Raw genomic sequence first — 18,554 nt, 5'->3', positions numbered from 1 at the left:
TTGCTTGTAATTCCTCTTCCCAAGTTGGAAATTTTCTCCATGGGCTAAAACCAAAGCCACCGGTGTCCTTGACACCGTGCCAAGGCCTCCGACCCCCTGCCAAGGGCTTGAGTCATCCAGGGCAGCCAGAGGGATGTCCTGGACTCCAACACCCCCCAGTTACCGAGCACCGGGAAACCCCTGTGCATTGATCCCCCCATCACTGAGCACTGCGACAGGGGCCGGGTCCCACCTTGTGCACCAACCCCCTCAAACACCGGGCCCGGACCCACCTTTGTGCCCCCCACCAATCACGGGGGTTCTGCCCCCTCCCCTTTGATCCCCCAGAGCCATGGAACCCCCTGGAAACAGCGCCAGGACTGGGGACACCCAGGCGCTGAGAGGTCACAAGGGGGTTGAACTGCACGAGGGGGGCTCCCTTAGGACTCAGTCGTATCCCCCACCATTGTCAGCAAGGACTCCCACTGTCACCAGGAATCCCCCAGTTTACCTGGACCCCCTCCCTTCACTGCCTCTCCCTGTGCTCTGACCCACCAAAGTGCTGGGACCCCTCACGCCATGAGCCCCCCACAGTGCACCAGGACCCACCACTCACCTCCCACCCCCAATCTATGGGAACCCACCCAAATCACAGCAGTACAAGGAGAAGAAGCCAACACCTTCCCCACACCCAGCATGGATCACCAGGACCAAGGATCAGCAGGATCAGGAGGGCTCTGCACAACAGGGCTCACTGAGGATCATCCAGCTCGGATCCTCCCATGGGGAATGGAGCTGGAGCAGCACACCAAGCTCTTCCCTCACTCCAAGCTCTTCCCTAACTCCAGGCACTCACAGAGCTTCCTTTAGTGGTGCCTCCGTTGGTGCTGGGTCAAGTTTGAGCCCGTGGAGAAGCTCTTCCCACACTCCCCACACTCGTAGGGCCTCTCCCCGGTGTGGATGCGCCAGTGCACAATGAGATGGGAGTTGTGCTTGAAGCCCTTCCCGCAATCAGGGCAGCGGTAGGGCCTCTCCTCTGTGTGAATCCGTTCATGTACAAGGAGATGGGAACTGGTCCGAAACCTCTTCCCACACTGGGAACACTCGTAGGGCTTCTCCCCAGTGTGGATGCGCTGGTGTGTTCTCAGGGCAGAGTGGCACTCAAAGCTCTTCCCACATTCCAAGCACTCATAGGGCCGTTCCCCGGTGTGGGTCACCTGGTGCTGAATCAGGTCAGAGCTTTCTCTGAAGCTCTTTCCACATTGCCCACACTCGTAGGGCCTCTCCCCAGTGTGGATCCTCTTGTGATGCCGGATCAGGGAGGAGCTCTGGCTGAATCCCTGCCCACACTCTCCACACTCATAGGGTTGTTCCCCAGTGTGGATCCTCTGGTGATGGACCAGGTGAGAGCGCTGGATGAAACACTTCCCACACTCCCCACACTTGTAGGGCCGATCCCCAGTGTGGATCCTCTGGTGCTGGATCAGGGTGGAGCTCCGGTTGAAACCCTTCCCACATTCCAAGCACTTGTGGGGCTTCTCCCTGCCACGAGGCTTCTCCACCAGCTCTGAGCTCCGGCTGAATCTCTGCCCGCCTTCCTGGCTCAGGGGGGCTCTTTCCTCCCCGCAGCTCCCTGGGCTGGGTTTGCAGCTCCTCCTCCTGCAGCATCTCAGGGGCTTTTCCTCCTCCTCCATCCAGCCACGCCCAGGGAATGAAAAATCCTGGTTTGAGGGAAAAACAAGAGGAGAGCACCTTGGACTGCAGGTTCCTCCTTGCCCAAGTTCATCTCAGAAAATCATTGGGAATCTTGCGTCTGTAAGAACCTACAAAACACCAAGATTCAGCCCAAAAATTCCATAAACTTCCAAGACACAGATCAAAAACTCCCCAAACATAACAAGTCAGAAAAAACCTCCTCCAAAAGATAAAGATTCAGCTACCACATACAACCAAAGCACCAACATTTGTCCCAAGAAAGCTCAGAAACACCAAGCTTCACCCCCTGAAAATCATGAATCCCCCTCCACAGTCACCTGTGCATGTGGGGGGAGCAGCATTCCTGGGGCTGGGGGGAGGCTGCAGACACAGGGAAGGGTGGAACCTTCTGCTGCTTCCTCTTTCTGCTCCTCCTCCTCCTCCTTTTGTGTCTCTACTCTTCCTCACACTCTTGTTTCTCCTTCTCCTGCACAATCCCACCCTCTCCTGCCATGTCCATCATTTCACCATTTTGTTCCTCAAGCCTGCTTCTCCTTCCCTTCTCCTCCTGCCCCCAGGCCCAGCACCCACTGCCGGCTCCCTCTTCCCCCCAGCCCCACAGCATCCCAGCGCAGGGGCAGGGATGGAGCTGGGGCAGGTCGGGCCGGGGCAGCGCTGGGCTCTCGGCCGCTCCCGCCCGCACTCGGTCCCCACTGCAGCCGCTCCCGCCAGGACAGCGCGGGGGGGCCCGGCCTTGGCGCTGCCCCACTCCCACCTCCCCAAATTCCCCTCGCGGGGACATGGGGCCGAGGGGGGGCGCAGGTGGGTCCAGGTGGGGAACGCGGGGAGCTGCGAGTCTGCCTGGCAACTGGTGAGTCATCAGCGCCGCGGGCTCTGATTGGCTGAGCTCGGCCCGAGCCCTGGGGCTGCAGCACAGAGGGGACACCCTGCTCCAGGGGGGATGTCCCACAAACGGGGGACCCCATGGAAGGAACAACAGGAAAGTGTCTTTACAAACAGATGCTGTGAGTCTGCTCGGATATAGGGCCAGGGACCTGTACATAAGGAAGTGACAGCAGACACAATCTGTCTCAGAAAATGTTATTAACTGATGACACAGACTGCTCCTCAGCCAAGGTCCTGCTCAGAAGTTCCAGAAGAAAAACAAAGACTTAACAGAGCCATGAATATCATTTGCTATATAAAAACAGGGAGCATATTATGGGAGTATGTAGTAGGTGGATTGGGAAGTCTGTACCTCTCAAGTACTTCAGTCAATGCGGAAAGGGAGAGGAAGAAGTGGCCAGGAAAATTAGGATGAAAAGGAGGCTGTGTCCTCCAACACTGTCCGGGGCGGCGGGCAGGGAGTGCAGCTGAAGGTGCCTCACCCACTTTGGGTGATCGGCTCCCTTGGCTGGCGGCAGCACCGGGGATTGATTGGGGACCCGGGAGTGACCAGGAGACAGACGAGTGACACATCAGGGGGGTCTGTGAAGAGTCAGCAGGGAGAGAGCACTGAAAATCTCATCAGTGAGTGCCCTGGGATCCTCGGGGAGTGAACATGGCAGGGCAACCATGGAGGGGAGAAAAGGGAAAGCCAGGGAGGGTCCTGGCCAAAGGGATGATGATCCCAAAATGTCTCTGAAGGGTTCCTTTCGAGAATGCTGAGGTAGTTTGCACATTCCCCCACAGGTAATTAAGGACATGGACACCCAGGGAGGAAATAAGGGAAATTGAGAAGGCATTTGGAAAACAAGGGAATGGAGGGTGTTGGTGTGCTGTGAAGGGATCAGGTGAAGGGGAGTGTGCAGCAATATCATTACAGCAAGAGGCAGCAGGAGGAATCTATGTGGTAATAAAAAGGATGACGGAAAAGAAGAGAAGGAGAAAAATACTCAGGATTGGGATGATTTTCAGCAGGGTCTTATTCTCGAAATTTGCCAGCTGATCCAGATCCTTTCCATCCCCGGTTTCCAGGAGAGGAAAAGCAGGAGGTCAGGATGCCAGGGGTTTTTCTCTGGGTTGAATGACCCAGAGTGGGTGTGGGCAATCTCAGAAGTAACACTACCCATGAACAAAAAGGAGCTGTGACAATGCTGAGGATTAGAAGGGAATTACACAACCTGGATTGAGGATTCTCTGTTCCAGCCAGAACACTGTAGGACTTTTTAACCCCAGACAGCCTCCATATTGTGGTATGGGCAGGAGAAAGAGAGCAAAACTTGAGAAAATGAACAACCAAAAATATTGATGCCTCAGCTGTGGCTCTTTCAGACTCAGAAAAGTGTTGGGAAGGATGGATATATTTAATTATTCATAATACAGCCAGGCTGAAAACAATCCTCCCTACTGGCTGGACAATACAGTTACCTACGGATAAATCCAAAAGTCAAATAGACTGTTCCATCTCACCCCCCAAAATGTATGGTTCACCCCGCACCTGTAACCCTCCCCTAAAACATCAAGTGCCTGTAACCCCATTGGCCCAAGTCTTGTTCCAGCCCACCTTGAAGTCCCTGATAAGGAGTCTCCCAGGGGCCAGACGCTCTCTTGGATCTTCCCCCCTCTCAGGACCTCCACCCTGTCCTAGAGCATCCTCTTCTCTCTCCCCTCCCCCATCCCCTCAAGCTTGCCAGGTGCTGCATCTGGCAGCTCCAAGCAAGACCTTTCTCCATCCCTAATAAACCTCATATCCTAAGAGCAGCCTTCAGAGATCTCTCGTCTCCATTCACCTAAACCGTCCTGGAGCACAGTGCTCCCTACAGAAAAGAAATTGGAATTCTAGGTGAATGTTAAAGGGGGCCATGCCAAAGGAATTCTTGGGCCAAAATGTTTCACCCAGTGGCCACAGTGGCCTCATTGGCTGCAGAATTGTGCAGCCACAGCTTCCACGGGAACCGAGGCCCAAAACCTGATGACAACAGGATCTCCAACTGTTCCAGTCTGCCATCAAAGTCAAGCTTTGATAACCAAAAGAGCCTCGCAATGGATGAGCAGTGCTCGGTTATTACAGTGTGAAACTTGATCAGTGGCACAGGAGGATTCAGAACTGAGGACAGGGGAAGGGTTTAACCCAGCCTCCTGTTTGAACAGCCCACAGAGGGGCTGGGAAGAAACCCAGCACTGCATTCAAGTGACACAGCTCCAGACCCAGCCTGGGGGAGATTCAGGAGACATTGCCTGGCCTGAGGCAGAAAATGTCTTTGTGGATGGCTCTTCAAGGGCAGCAGAAGGGAAAAGAGTTCCAAGACACGCTGTTATTGAGGAAAGGGAATCAGACAAAGCGCAGGTTACCCCCATGGTCAGCTCAACTGGCACAGCTGTGTGTGCTTGTAAGAGCCTGGCACTTAAATGTCCTGAGCAGGAAGGCTTCAATATCTTCTGGTGACACCATCTCACCTAACAGGGGGGCAAAAGCAATTCTGATTGCTCAGCAAACACTGGATCACTTATTAAGGTATTTCCAAAAGAAATAATTCCAATAAAAGGCATTGTGGAAGAAACAGACTCAGAGAGCAGAACTCATTTCACAAGAAAGATCCTCCAGGGGGTTATGGCAGCTTTAGGAATACAGTGGGACCTCCATAATCCCTGGCACCCCCAGAGCTCAGGATGGGTACAAAGACTGAATGGGGAATTGAAATAAACACCTTTGGAAGCTGGGGATAGAAACCAAGATGCCATGGGTACGGCTTTTGCCATTGGCTTGGGCAAGAAGAAGAGCCAGACCTAGGGCAGATATTGAATTATTTCCCCTTGCAATTGATCTCAGGAATCCTTACCTAGGAATTCTGCACCTAGTGCAGGGTGGAGATAAGGGATGCACATTTAAAGCAGTCTGTGGCCAGAATCCTGTCTCTGGTGCAATCTCTCCCACAGGAAGCTGGGCTGGCACAGAGCCTGCCTTGGCACTTTGCTGTTGCCAACATCCAAGCAGGACATGGGCTCTGCCTAAGGAGTGCAAAGCAGCACCACTGGTGGCCAAGTGGCGTGGCCCATGCCAAGGGGCCCCGAGGCCAGAAACAGCCGCCAGCACAGCTGAACACGGGGGGACCCCTCAGCCTGGGCTCCAGGTCTCTGCAGCCCCAGAGATTTGCACTTCCCGCCTGCAGCAGGAGGATGGGAGGCCCCCCTGAGCCTGCACTGAAGGCAGCGCAGCAGCAGCCAGGGCTCCACAGCGGGGCAAGGCCCTGGGCCTGCCCACACCTCCTCTGCTGAAATCCTCGGCCTGGCCACCCTCCTTGGGCAGCTCCAGCCACCGGGGCCAGCCCTTGCTGCCACTGCTGCAGCTTCAGTGCTCGCTGGGCCTGCACTGCCACAGCTGCTGGGGAGACACCGGGACAATTCCACTCTGCCTCTCACTCACACTCACACACTGCCCTGCCTGCCAGTGCATCCATGGAAAATAGACCAGCTCATAGACTTGAACATTGTTAACCTTTGATTTCTCTACTCAGGCTTGCTTTGCCTTGGCCTTGGGGAAAGAAACGTTAAAGGTTTTGTTAAGGGATGTTACACCACTCAGTGGAGATGAGTTTCACATCTCAACACACTGGGAATGGCCCAAAAGAGACCCACAAAGACAACGACCAGCAGCAAAACATCAACCCCAGCAGCAAACAGCAACCAACACCTACCCCAGACACTGCCCCCAGCAGGGCTGCAGACACCTGGTCTGCAAAAGGCTGAGAAGGAAATCCAGCACTTCCCACCTCATTAACAGCACAAGCAAAGAAATCCAGGCCCAATAGGAAACCAAATACTAAAAACTGCACAACTTGAAACTACAGAACATTTTGTGGAAGAATGGCTTTGTGAGAAAGGACATGACTACGTGCAGTTAGTGAAGCAGTAGCTGAAAATTGCACAGTGCAGCAATAGCAGATGTAGCAATAATATCTTATGTCCTTGGGTAAGCTGGTTCCCAACAGTAGAATAGTCAGCAAAAAGATAAATGTAAGGGAAAACAAAGCAAGCTTAGAAAGCTCTAAAGGCGGGGTTGACCTGTTTTTCATACACCAATGATGAGCTTAAATTTTGCAATATGCATGAGCTTCATTATAACGGGTATAACTATACATGTGTGCTTGAAATAAACTGAGACTTGTTGACATTATAGAATGGACTTGTCTCCCGTCATTTTTTCCACAAAATGGTGACTCGATCAACGTGATAGGCGCCACGGTGGAGTGACGAAAAAGGGTTCGGGTCCTGATGCAGCCAGGACGGCAAAAGTGCTGAATTGAAATAGAGTGCACCGTGCCCCAGGTGACCGCACAGGCAAGCCTGGCCGATACATGCTGCCGACGACCTCGGAGGGCTGCAACAGTGCTGACAATATAGGTATGGAGAGGCAAGCAGCATATGATTTATTTACTGCATTCTTGCAGAGAAGGCAGATTAAAGGCATTGATTTGCAAAAAGATCTGCCAGGGTTATTAACATATGGGTATTCTAAGGGGTTCTTTGTAAATCCTCATACAGTACATGAGTTGTCTGAGTGGCGTAAGTTTGGGGATAAACTGTGGGAGGAAGTTTTAGATGATGATAAGACAGCTAAAAAGTTGGGAAAGTGGTGGAAGGTAGTTCACAATGAGTTATTACAACATCAGGCAGAAAAGAAAGCTGCCGAGCAGAGAACTTCAGCACTAGAGAAAAATAGAGGTTTTAGCGGGGAGGATTGGTTGCCTGGTGTTTCCATGCCACCTGCTGTGTCTACAGTGGAGTTACCTCCATTGCGACCTGTGTCTGAGGCTACGGAAACAGAGTCACGTTGTGAGCCCACGGCTCCTCCAGCCCCCTCAGAACAGAAATCGACAGTTCGTCAAAGTTTGTCTGCCAGTAAGCCGACCCCTAGGGCAGAGTCTGACCTAACGGAGGCTCTGGCCAGGGAACGGAGGGAAGTTTGGGCGACTTTGGCAAGAAAGGAGCTGGACAAAGGAGATGGGCAGGCTTTGGAACTAGCAACAGAACTGGCTTGTCCTGTAATTTTTCAGCAGCAGGCAGGCGGAGGGTTAACAGCTCAGATTACACCGTTAGATTGGAAGTTATTGTCACAGTTGCGAGCTACAGTGAGTCAATTTGGAGTTACTAGTGAACCGGCTAGGCAGATATTGGATTATGTTTGGAGTACTAATATATTGCTACCAGGAGATTGTAGAAGTCTTGCTAAGCTTATTTTCTCGCCACATCAGAGGCTTTTGTTTGGTGCACACTGGCAGGCAGAGGTTAATGAAGCTGTAGCTATACAAAGGCAGCCTGGAGATCCTCTTCATGGAGTAACTATGGATGAATTGATGGGCTTAGGACCATATTTTCGCACTGAGGCACAAGCTATGCTAGGACCTGAGAAGTGTCGAGAGGCAATGCGACTAGCTCGAAGGGCTATAGATAAGGTGAAAGACCCGGGAGGTTTGCCAGCGTATATGGGAATTAAACAAGGAAGGGATGAGACTTTTGGAGCATTTATTGATAAGGCAGCGGCAGCAATAGAGAGAGCTGGAGTGCCTGAGTTTATGCGTGGATCATTGTTGAAGCAGTGTGCTTTGCAAAATTGTAATGCTTCTACAAGAAGTGTGTTAAACACATTAGGAGCTAATTGGACTATAGAAGATGCATTACAGAGGATGGCTACTATACCAACGGGGCAGCAGGCATTTTTAGTTGAGGCTATTAAAGAGCTGGGGGAGGGATTAAAAGAGCAGGCAAAAGCTTCACAGACACAAGTGTTAGCTGCTCTTGCACCCCTCCAAGCGTCAGTAGCAACCCAGGGAAATGTTTACAGCAGTCGTATGAGATGTTTCCGATGTGGAGGGACAGGACATGTTCGGCGAGAATGCTCTGCTGCTGGAATATGATGTCCTAAATGCAAATCGGATACTCATAACATTGCTGCCTGTAAGAGGAGACCGGGAAACGCCCGAAACAGCGCGAACAAGAGCAGCTGTGCTCCGACACAAATAGCTGCTCCAGCTTGTCCAACAGGACACCTTGCGTTCAGCCACAAGAGGGAGCCTCGGGATGGACTTGGCAGCTGCAGTAGAAGTGACTTTAATGACACCACAGCCACAGAAGGTCCCCACTGGAGTTAATGGACCTATTATAATCAAGGGCAGGACAATGGGAGCTTTGTTATTGGGAAGATTATCGGCCTCTATGCTTGGATTATTTGTGCTGCCTGGTGTCATTGATGCAGACTATACTGGTGAAATTATGATTATGGTTCATACTCCATTTCCTCCTATTCGGATTAATAAAGGACAAAGGATTGCTCAATTGGTTCCTCTAGAGCAAGTTACTAAGGCTGTATCCTCACGGAAAAGCCGTGGAGGAGATGGATTTGGATCTACAGGAGGTTTGACTCTATTAACTTTGGATCTGAATGACAGACCAAGAAAAGAGGTTTTGTTGGAATATAAGGGACAAAAATGCATGCTTACAGGTTTGCTGGACACGGGTGCTGATTCAAGTATTATTGCACCACAGTGTTGGCCTGCACATTGGCCTTTACAGCCAGCTGCTACAGCAGTAACAGGAGTTGGAGGTTTAACTCTTGCAAGTCGCTCGCCATCTCTTACTGTCTCAATAGATGGTAAAGTCATAAAGGCAATATTTTCTGTTGTTCAGTTACCACCTACGGTGCAATGCCTAATTGGGCGAGACATTTTGACACAGTTAGGGGTTGTCCTGACAAATGAGCACCCTTTGGGATAATAGCCATTGCTTGGACTTTCCCGATTCCCATAATTTGGAAAAGTGATGAGCCTATATGGGTAAAGCAATGGCCTTTAAAAAGGGAAAGTCTGCAACATGCTCATGCCTTGGTTACTGAACAATATCAACAAGGGCATCTGAAATTATCTACAAGTCCTTGGAATACCCCTATCTTTGTGATAAAGAAAAAGTCAGGAAAATATCGCTTGCTACATGACTTGCGGGAGGTTAATAAACAGATGGAGCCAATGGGTGCACTACAGCCAGGTCTGCCTAATCCAGCAATGTTACCTGAAGGATGGCCTCTATTGATAATAGATCTCAAAGATTGCTTTTTTACAATAGCTTTGCATGACAGGGATACAAAGCGTTTTGCATTTACTTTGCCAGCTCTGAACAGAGAAGGTCCAGATCAAAGATTTGAATGGACGGTTTTGCCTCAGGGTATGCGTAACAGCCCTACTTTATGTCAACTTTACGTAGATTCTGCATTACAACCATTGAGGCAACAGTGGCCACAAGCTATCATTTATCACTATATGGATGATATTTTGATTGCTCAGCCTAAGTCATTTACAAGTCAACAGGTTAAACATGTACAAAACTTGCTGGGACGTTTTAAGCTTGTTGTGGCCCCAGAGAAAATACAGTTAACTTCTCCTTGGAAATACTTGGGATGGACATTGTCTCAAAGTTTGGTAACACCTCAGAAATTAGAACTGAAAACACAGATTGTTACTTTAAGTGATGCTCAGAAATTACTAGGTGATTTACAATGGCTTAAACCTATAGTGGGCTTTCCAAATGAACTGTTGGATTCTCTTAGACCCTTATTGAAGGGCACAGACCCAACAACACCAGTGACCCTTATTCCTCAGCAGAAAAAAACTCTTCAGCAAATTACAGACTGTGTGGTTCAGGGTCGTGTACATCGGCGAATACTGGGAATCCCGCTTAATCTCACTATATGGTGTGGTGAAAAACATTTGCTGGGAGCTTTAACACAGCTAGAAACAAAAACGGGGGAGATAAGGGTGTTGGAATGGCTATCCCCTCCACTTCAGCAAACAAAAACTTTAATTCAAAAAATTGAACTGTTAGCAGCTTTGATAAGACGGGGTCGTGAGAGAATTTTGCAGGTTGATGGGCGAGAGCCTGAATTAATACAGATTCCTATGAAAAAGGACTCTTTACAATGCTATTTGGTCAATAGTGAAGAATTGCAAGAAGCTCTGCTAGGAATAGGAGGTGCTGTCATAACTGAAAGTATTAAAAATCCTCCATTACAGTGGATTGGAAAATTGAGTTGGATGGTTCGGCCACAGTGAGAAAAGGAGCCGATTCCTGGTGCAATAACAGCATACACAGATGCAGGAAAGAGGTCAAGAACAGCAGCAATTACATGGCAGGAGCAGGGAGTCTGGAATCATGAAATTCTTACTGCAAATGATTCAGATACCCTTCAGACCTTGGAGTTAGCAGCTGTGGTATGAGCTCTAACAGTCCTGAAGGGGCCTTTGAATATTGTTACAGATTCCTTGTATGTAGTTGGTGTCGTGGAAAGAATAGAGGATGCTGCTATCGAGGAAGTACAGAATCAGAGACTATTTGAACTGTTCATACAACTTCAAAAAGCAATAAAAATCCGAGAACATCCTTATGCTATCATTCATATAAGAAGTCACAAATGGGAAATTGGCTTAGGAGAGGGTAATGCTCGGGCAGATAAGCTCGTCACAGTGACTCAAACTTCTCCTTTATCAGGGCAAATGCTTGCTAGGGAGGCACATTCTATGTTTCATCAGAACGCAAAAGGGTTACAACGGGAGTTTGGAATATCCCATGCAGATGCCACTGCTATAGTGAGAGCTTGTCCTACCTGTAGTCATCATAATGGGGGTCATGGCATGGGATGGGGAGTTAACCCACGAGGTCTTTCATCTAATGAACTCTGGCAGATGGACGTTACTCATGTAAATAGTTTTGGTTGCTTGAAATATGTTCATGTTACTATAGATACATATAGTAAATACATCTGGGCAACAGCTCAAGCTGGAGAAAAAGCATTACATGTTATAAGGCATTTGTGTAGTTGTTTTGCAGTAATGGGAGTGCCAAAGCAGATTAAGACAGACAATGGTCCTGCATACATTGGTGGCAGGGTGAATAGATTTTTAAAATCATGGGGAATTAAGCACATTACAGGAATAGCACATTCTCCCACTGGACAAGCAATTGTAGAAAGGGCAAATGGAACTTTGAAGAGATATCTGGAAAAACATAGAGAGATTGGAGATGTTCAGGAAAGATTAATGAAAGTGCTCTTTGTTCTTAATCATTTGTGTGTATTTGGGGATTCAGAGGCACCACCTGCAATAGTACATTATGGACAAAAAGAAATGAGAAAAAAGGGCAAAGAAGTATGGGTCAAGTATAGGGACCCTAAAACAGGTATTTGGCAGAACCCAGCAAAGGTCCTATATTGGGGAAGGGGATATCTTTGTGTTTCCACCCCTACAGGTTCACTCTGGGTGCCAGCAAAGTGGACTAAACCAGCTCTGGATGAGTCGTCTCTTAGCTCGCCTGACGGATCAGGACCAGAGGAGAATTGAAGAAAAGCTGATTCGCACAGTGGGACCTATTCTTCAAGAGATAAGAGGACTTTCCCCAGTGACTGATCAATTTTTGCCTTCAGAGTTAACTTTTACATCAATTGTTACAGCTATTGAGGCTTTACAGACTGTTCATATTCCAGGACCAAAGAATCCTGAGTGTCTTAGTTGTGGAAATTTTAATTGTAACAGTTGGATTGCTTTTGTTTGTGGGGGTTGTGGAAAAACATACTGGGAAGATCAAGTATTTTTAAAACGACATTTTTGGTGTAAACATTGTGACTTTCAAAAACGAGGAGATTCTTGGCAGAGAGATTTAATACGAGACACAGGCTTAGGAGTTGCTATAGCTTTACAGTTATTTGAAGCACCAGAACAAAAAATATTAGCTTTTTATAGGTGGGAAGCAGAACACGCTTGTGATAGATTAATTAAGCAAGCAAATTCAAAAGTTTTATCAACAAGGTGTCAAAAGCAAGTGAAGGTATCTATAAGATCTTATTTAGGAAAACCAGTAGTAGGAAATCCAGACATAGAATTAGATAAGCTTATTAAATATGTGCAGACATTAAAATTAAAATCCAAGCAGAAGAAATCATGAAAGCAATAAGGTGGATAATCTATTTTGTTCTTTTGACTAATCTTTGTCATGGACTAATAGAATTTAATCAGCCCAGAGAAAATATTTGGGTAACCTTGGCTAACATGACTAATCAAAGTTCACTATGCCTTAGCTTGGGAGGAGTGACAAATCCATTTCGTACCTGCCTAACAGGTGTTCCTGTCTGAAGACCAGAGGAATTTTGTGGGTTGATAAGGAATCAGACGCTTTGCAAGAATTTTGCAAAGGTGAAAGGGCCAGACAAGAATATTGGTTATACAGAAGCTCAAAGAGATGGCTATAGGCAATGTCTGTTGATACTGTCACTTAAAGAAACATTGCAATCTCCACCAGAGGAATTAGATCTCTTTGGAAGTGCTAATGATAGTTTAGGGAATGTTTCAACAGGAGGATGGTTTAGCTTTGTTCCATTGAATTTACAGAGTGTAAATAACCCAAGAAACAAATGGGCTTCTCTGGACTCTTCACTGGACTCAGAAAGGGTATCATCTCAGTTATATTCCAACTGTGATGGTTCCAAGATAACGAAACCCTTAAGGTTGCCAAAGGGTGTGTTTTTGATTTGTGGAGATAGAGCTTGGAATGGAATACCGGTAAAACCACAAGGGGGACCCTGTTACCTAGGAAAACTAGCACTGTTCCATCCTAATATATCCTTGCTAATGCAATGGGACAGGCTAGGGAAGACAAGGAAGAGGCGTGATGTGCATGACTTAAAATGTGATCAGGTTGGACAACCTCAATTTTGGAGTACTTTAAAACAGGTAATAGTGGCAACCCTGTTACCAGGAGGAGCTGCCAGAAAGGCTATGGTGTTAGCTGAACAATTGGGATGCTGGACTAAAGATGAACTTAACAAAACATCGGAGGTTTTATCTATGCTTGCTATGGATGTACAAAGTGTAAATCATGCTGTACTGCAGAACAGAGCAGCCATTGATTTTTTGTTGTTAGCCCAGGGACATGGATGTGAGGAATTTGAAGGAATGTGTTGCATGAATCTCTCTGATCATTCTGTATCAATACATGCTAAGATTAAAGAACTACAACAGGGCCTTCATCAATTAAAAGAAGAAGATGGTCTGGGGATAGAAGAATGGCTTAAAAGCTTAGGAATCGGTCCTTGGCTAAGAACTTTTATCATGTATGCAGTGAGAATCTTGATTGTTGTTTTACTACTCTTGCTGATTTTGCCCTGCCTGTTTAACTGTCTTCAGAAGCTAGTGGAACGCATGGTTCAAAAGATGTGGACAACTAACTTAATGGTCCAAAACAAAAACGGGGGAAATATGGAGAGTTTTGTGGAAGAATGGCTTCGTGAGAAAGGACATGACTACGTGCAGTTAGTGAAGCAGTAGCTGAAAATTGCACAGTGCAGCAATAGCAGATGTAGCAATAATATCTTATGTCCTTGGCTAAGCTGGTTCTCAACAGTAGAATGTTCAGCAAAAAGATAAATGTGAGGGAAAACAAAGCAAGCTTAGAAAGCTCCAAAGGCAGGGTTGACCTGTTTTCCATACACCAATGATGAGCTTAAATTTTGCAATATGCATGAGCTTCATTATAACGGGTATAACTATACATGTGTGCTTGAAATAAACTGAGACTTGTTGACATTATAGAATGGACTTGTCTCCCGTCATTTTTTCCACAAAAGAGGATGAGGATGGGGTGGAGAAAGAGGAGGAGCAGGAGGAGGAAGAGGAGGAGGAGGAAGACAACAAGGACTAGGGCAAGCACAAGGAAAATGAGGAGGAGGAGGAGGACAAGGAAGAGGAGGAGGCAGAGAAGCATGAAGAGGAGGAATAGGAGGAGGAAGAGAGAGGACAAGGACAAGGAGGATGATGAGGATGAGGAGGAGGACAACGAGGAGGAGGAGGAGGAGAAGAAGGATGAGTACGAGGATGAGGAGGAGAAGGATGAGGAGGAGGACGAGGAGGACGAGCAGGACGACAAGGACGACGAGGAGGAGGACGAGGAGGAGGATGAGCAGGAGGAAGAGGAGGACGACGACGACGATGAAGAGGAGGTGGAAGATGAGGAGGAGGAATAGGAGGAGGAAGAGAGAGAACAAGGACAAGGAGGATGATGATGAGGAGGAGGAGAACGAGGAGGAAGAGGAGAATGAGGATGAGGAAGAGGAGGAGGAGGAGGACAATGACAAGGAGGATGAGGAGGGGGAGGAGAAAGAGGAACAGCAGGAGGAAGAGGAGGAGGAGGAGGACGACAAGGAATAGGGCAAGCACAAGAAAGATAAGGAGGAGGAGGAGGACAAGGAAGAGGAGGAGGCAGAGAAGCATGAAGAGGAGGAATAGGAGGAGGAAGAGAGAGGACAAGGACAAGGAGGATGAGGAGGAGGAGGAGGAGGACAACGAGGAGGAGGAGGAGTAGAAGAAGGATGAGGACGAGGACGAGGAGGAGAAGGATGAGGATGAGGAAAAGGATGAAGATGCATAGGACAAGGAGGATGAGGAGTAGGAGGAGGAAGATGAGGAGGAGGAGTAGGAGACATAGGAGGACAAGGAGGACGAGGAGGACAAGGAGGAGGAGGACGAGGAGGAGAAGGAAGATTAACAGGAGGAGGAGGAGGACAAGGTGGAGAATAAAGAGGAGGAGGACAAGGATGAGGAGGACCAGGAGGAAAAGGATGAGAAGGATGAGGATGAGCAGGATGGAGGATGAGGAGGAGGAGAATGAGGAGAATGAGGATGAGGAGGACAATGAGGAGGATGAGGAGGATAAGGATGCGGAGGATAAGGAGGAGGAGGATGAGGAGTAGGACAAGGATGAGGAAAAGGCCATCACAGCCAGAACAATTTCCCAGGCAGTCCCAGTCTCACTGCCCAGGGCTGTATTTGCACACTGGGAGCAGCCGTGCACAGCCAGGGGGTTTCCATTTCCCCATGGACCATTGTTAAGGGCATGGAGCACATCTGGGAGATGGGTTCTCCATGGAGACAGGTTCCCAGCTCCTCATTCTTTAACTGCTCTTTTAACAACTCCTTCTCCGCCTCCTCCTCCTCCTCCTCCTCCTCCTCATACTCCTCATCTTCCTACTTCTCATCCCAGTCCTCGTCCTCATCCTTGTCCTCGTCCTCGTCCTCGTCCTCGTCCTCCTCCCCCTCCTCCTCCTCTTCCTCCTCCTACTGGTCTTCCTCATCCTCCTTGTCCTCTTCCTCCTCCTTGTCCTCATCCTCCTCCTCCTCCTCATCCTCCTCCTCCTCCTCCTCCTCCTCCTCCTCCTCCTCCTCCTCCTCTTCATCCTCCTCCTCCTCCTCGTCCTCCTCGTCCTCATCGTCCTCCTCGTCCTCCTCGTCCTTCTCGTCCTCCTCGTCCTCCTCTTCCTCCTTGTTCTCATCCTCCTCCTCATCCTCCTCCTCCTCCTCGTCCTCCTCGTCCTCCTCGTCCTCCTCATCATCCTCCTCCTCCTTGTCTTCCTCGTCCTCCTCCTCCTTGTCCTCCTTCTCCTCCTTGTCCTCCTTGTCCTCCTTTTCCTCCTCATCCTCGCCCTTTTCCTCATCCTTGTCCTCCTCCTCATCCTCCTCCTCATTATCCTCCGCATCCTTATCCTCCTCATCCTCCTTATTGTCCTCCTCATCCTCATTCTCCTCCTTCTCCTCCTCCTCATCTTCCTCCTCTTCCTCCTCCTCGTCCTCCCCATCCTGCTCATCCTCATCCTCCTCGTCCTTCTCCTCCTGGTCCTCCTCATCCTTGTCCTCCTCCTCTTTATTCTCCTCCTTGTCCTCCTCCTTCTCCTACTCCTCCTCCTCCTCCTCATCTTCCTCCTCCTCCTCCTCATCCTCCTTGTCCTCTGCATCTTCATCCTTTTCCTCATCCTCATCCTTCTCCCCCTCGTCCTCGTCCTCATCCTTCTTCTCCTCCTCCTCCTCCTCGTTCTCCTCCTCCTCATCCTCAACATCCTCCTTGTCCTTGTTCTCTCTCTTCCTCCTCCTATTCCTCCTCCTCATCTTTCACCTCCTCTTCGTCGTCGTAGTCGTGGTCGTCGTCCTCCTCGTCATCCTCCTCGTCCTCCTCCTCATCCTCCTCGTCCTCCTCCTCGTCCTCCTCGTCCTCCTCCTCGTCATCCTCCTCGTCCTCCTCTTCGTCATCCTCCTCATCGTCCTCCTTGTCCTCCTCATCCTTCTCTTCGTCCTCCTCATCCTCCTTGTCCTTCTCCTCGTCTTCTTTGTTCTCGTCCTCCTCGTCCTCCTTCTCCTCCTCGTCCTCATCCTCCTCCACCTCTCCCTCCTCCTCCTCGTCCTTCTCCTCGTCCTCCTCCTCCTTGTCCTCCACCTACTCGTCCTCCTCGTCCTCGGCCTCCTCCTCCTCTTCGTCCTCGTCCTCCTCCTCGGCCTCCTCCTCCTCCTCCTCCTCGTCCTCCTCCTCCTCCTCCTCGTCCTCCTCCTCCTCCTCCTCCTCGTCCTTCTCCCCGTCTTCCTCCTCCTCGTCCTCCTCCTCGTCCTCCTCCTCATCCTTTTCAGTGTCCTCCTCCTCCTCGTCCTCCTCCTCCTCCTCCTCCTCCTCCTCGTCCTTCTTTTCCTCCTCATCCTCGTCCTCCTCGTCCTCGTCCTCGTCCTCGTTATCCTCCTCCTCGTCCTCCTCCTCCTCGTCCTCCTCCTCGTCATCCTCCTCATCCTTTTCCTCGTCCTCCTCCTCGTCCTCCTCGTCTTCCTCCGCCTTCTCCCCCTCCTCCTCCTTTTCCTCCTCCTCTTCCTCCTCCTCCTCCTCGTCCTCCTCGTCCTCCTCGTCCTCGTCCTTCTCCTCGTCCTCCTCCTCCTCGTCCTCCTCCTCATGCTTTTCCTCGTCCTCCTCCTCGTCCTCCTCGTCCTCCTCGTCCTCGTCCAGCCTCGTCTTCATCCTCCTCCTCCTCGTCCTCCACCTACTCGTCCTCCTCATCCTCATCCTCCTCGTCCTCATCCTCCTCCTTCTCCTCATCCTCCTCCTCATCCTTTTCCTCGTCCTCCTCCTCGTCCTCCTCATCCTTCTCGTCCTCCTCCTCCTCCTCCTCCTCCTCCTCCTCCTTCTCCTCCTCCTCCTCCTCTTCCTCCTCCTCCTCCTCCTCTGTGTGTGGTTCTCAAGATTCAATGACTCTAGGATTCCAGGAACCTGGAACTCTGGGATTCCATGGCTCTGTGACCCCATGGATGGATTCAGGACTGTCTCCAAGGCCACAAGGGAACGTTGGTGCCAGCGGGAGGGGCTGCAGTGCAGGGGCACCAACAGCTGAGAGGCGACTGCAGCTGCTGCTGCTGCTGCTGCTACTGCTGCCGCTGCTGCTGCTGCTGCTGCTGCTGCTGCTGCTGCTTGTGGGGGTGCTGTTGGCATGGGCAGGGCCCTGGTGTGGCTGAGCGTTGCCATCTCAGCCTGTGAGCTCCTGGGAGCTCAGGACAGGGCCAGGACTGACCCAGGTTGGCACTGCACTTGAGGACAGACACAGAGAATGGAAAGTGCCCATGGAGTGGTTCCGAGCAGGTCTGTGGGAAGGAGGAGGGAGGGAGGATGAATCCCCTGCCCAAGGCTGCCAAGGGAAGGCTTTGGGAGGGAAAGCAAGCCTTGACCTGACACTAAATCCTTCAAGGGCTCAGTTGCCAACGCTGAGCAGGATTTAATTGCGCAGAACTGACAGGGCCAGATCCAGGGATGGGGAGGACATCGAGGCAGGCTTCAGGTGAGCAAATTCTGCAGTGCTGACAAAGAGAGAGACTACAGCCAGGTGAGGGAGGCAGGTGGAAAAGGCTTTGTGCCGTCCCTGCTCAGAAGGGATCCTCAGCACAGCCCTGACGATCTGCACATAGGAGAAAACAATGAACACAAAACAACAAAATGATAAACTGCTAGTAACCACAAGAAGCCCAAGTTCCCTGAGGTGGGAATTGGAGCAGGAGAGCTTGAGGATCTGTGGGATATCAGAGAAGAACTGGCCCAGGGCATTG

At 49.9% G+C, this 18,554-nt stretch overlaps 1 protein-coding gene across 1 annotated transcript; it reads right to left on the bottom strand.

Annotated features, from left to right (window-relative positions):
• Positions 1–832: 832 nt before the first annotated feature.
• On the bottom strand, positions 833–6,973 carry LOC144248443 (uncharacterized). Its single transcript, XM_077790609.1, has 2 exons — positions 6,953–6,973; positions 833–1,577 (listed from the first exon to the last, which is right to left on the bottom strand). Exons 1-2 carry the CDS (start codon positions 6,971–6,973, stop codon positions 846–848), a joined length of 753 nt encoding a protein of 250 aa, XP_077646735.1. The 3' UTR covers positions 833–845.
• Between the last annotated feature and the right edge of the window lie 11,581 nt (positions 6,974–18,554).

Source organism: Lonchura striata, unplaced genomic scaffold (genome assembly GCF_046129695.1).
Source record: "Lonchura striata isolate bLonStr1 unplaced genomic scaffold, bLonStr1.mat Scaffold_126, whole genome shotgun sequence".
Taxonomy (NCBI): Eukaryota; Metazoa; Chordata; class Aves; order Passeriformes; family Estrildidae; genus Lonchura; species Lonchura striata.
This window is presented reverse-complemented; position numbering and strand designations above follow the sequence as displayed.

What these genes read in the sequence shown, in the direction of transcription:
- LOC144248443 (XM_077790609.1), bottom strand. Translation starts at nt 6,973, where the DNA reads ATGTATCGGCCAGGCTTGCCT. An exon ending in TGTATCGGCCAGGCTTGCCT is followed by an intron (nt 1,578 to 6,952) that starts GTGCGGTCACCT and finishes CCCCTGAGCCAG; the next exon opens with GAAGGCGGGCAGAGATTCAG.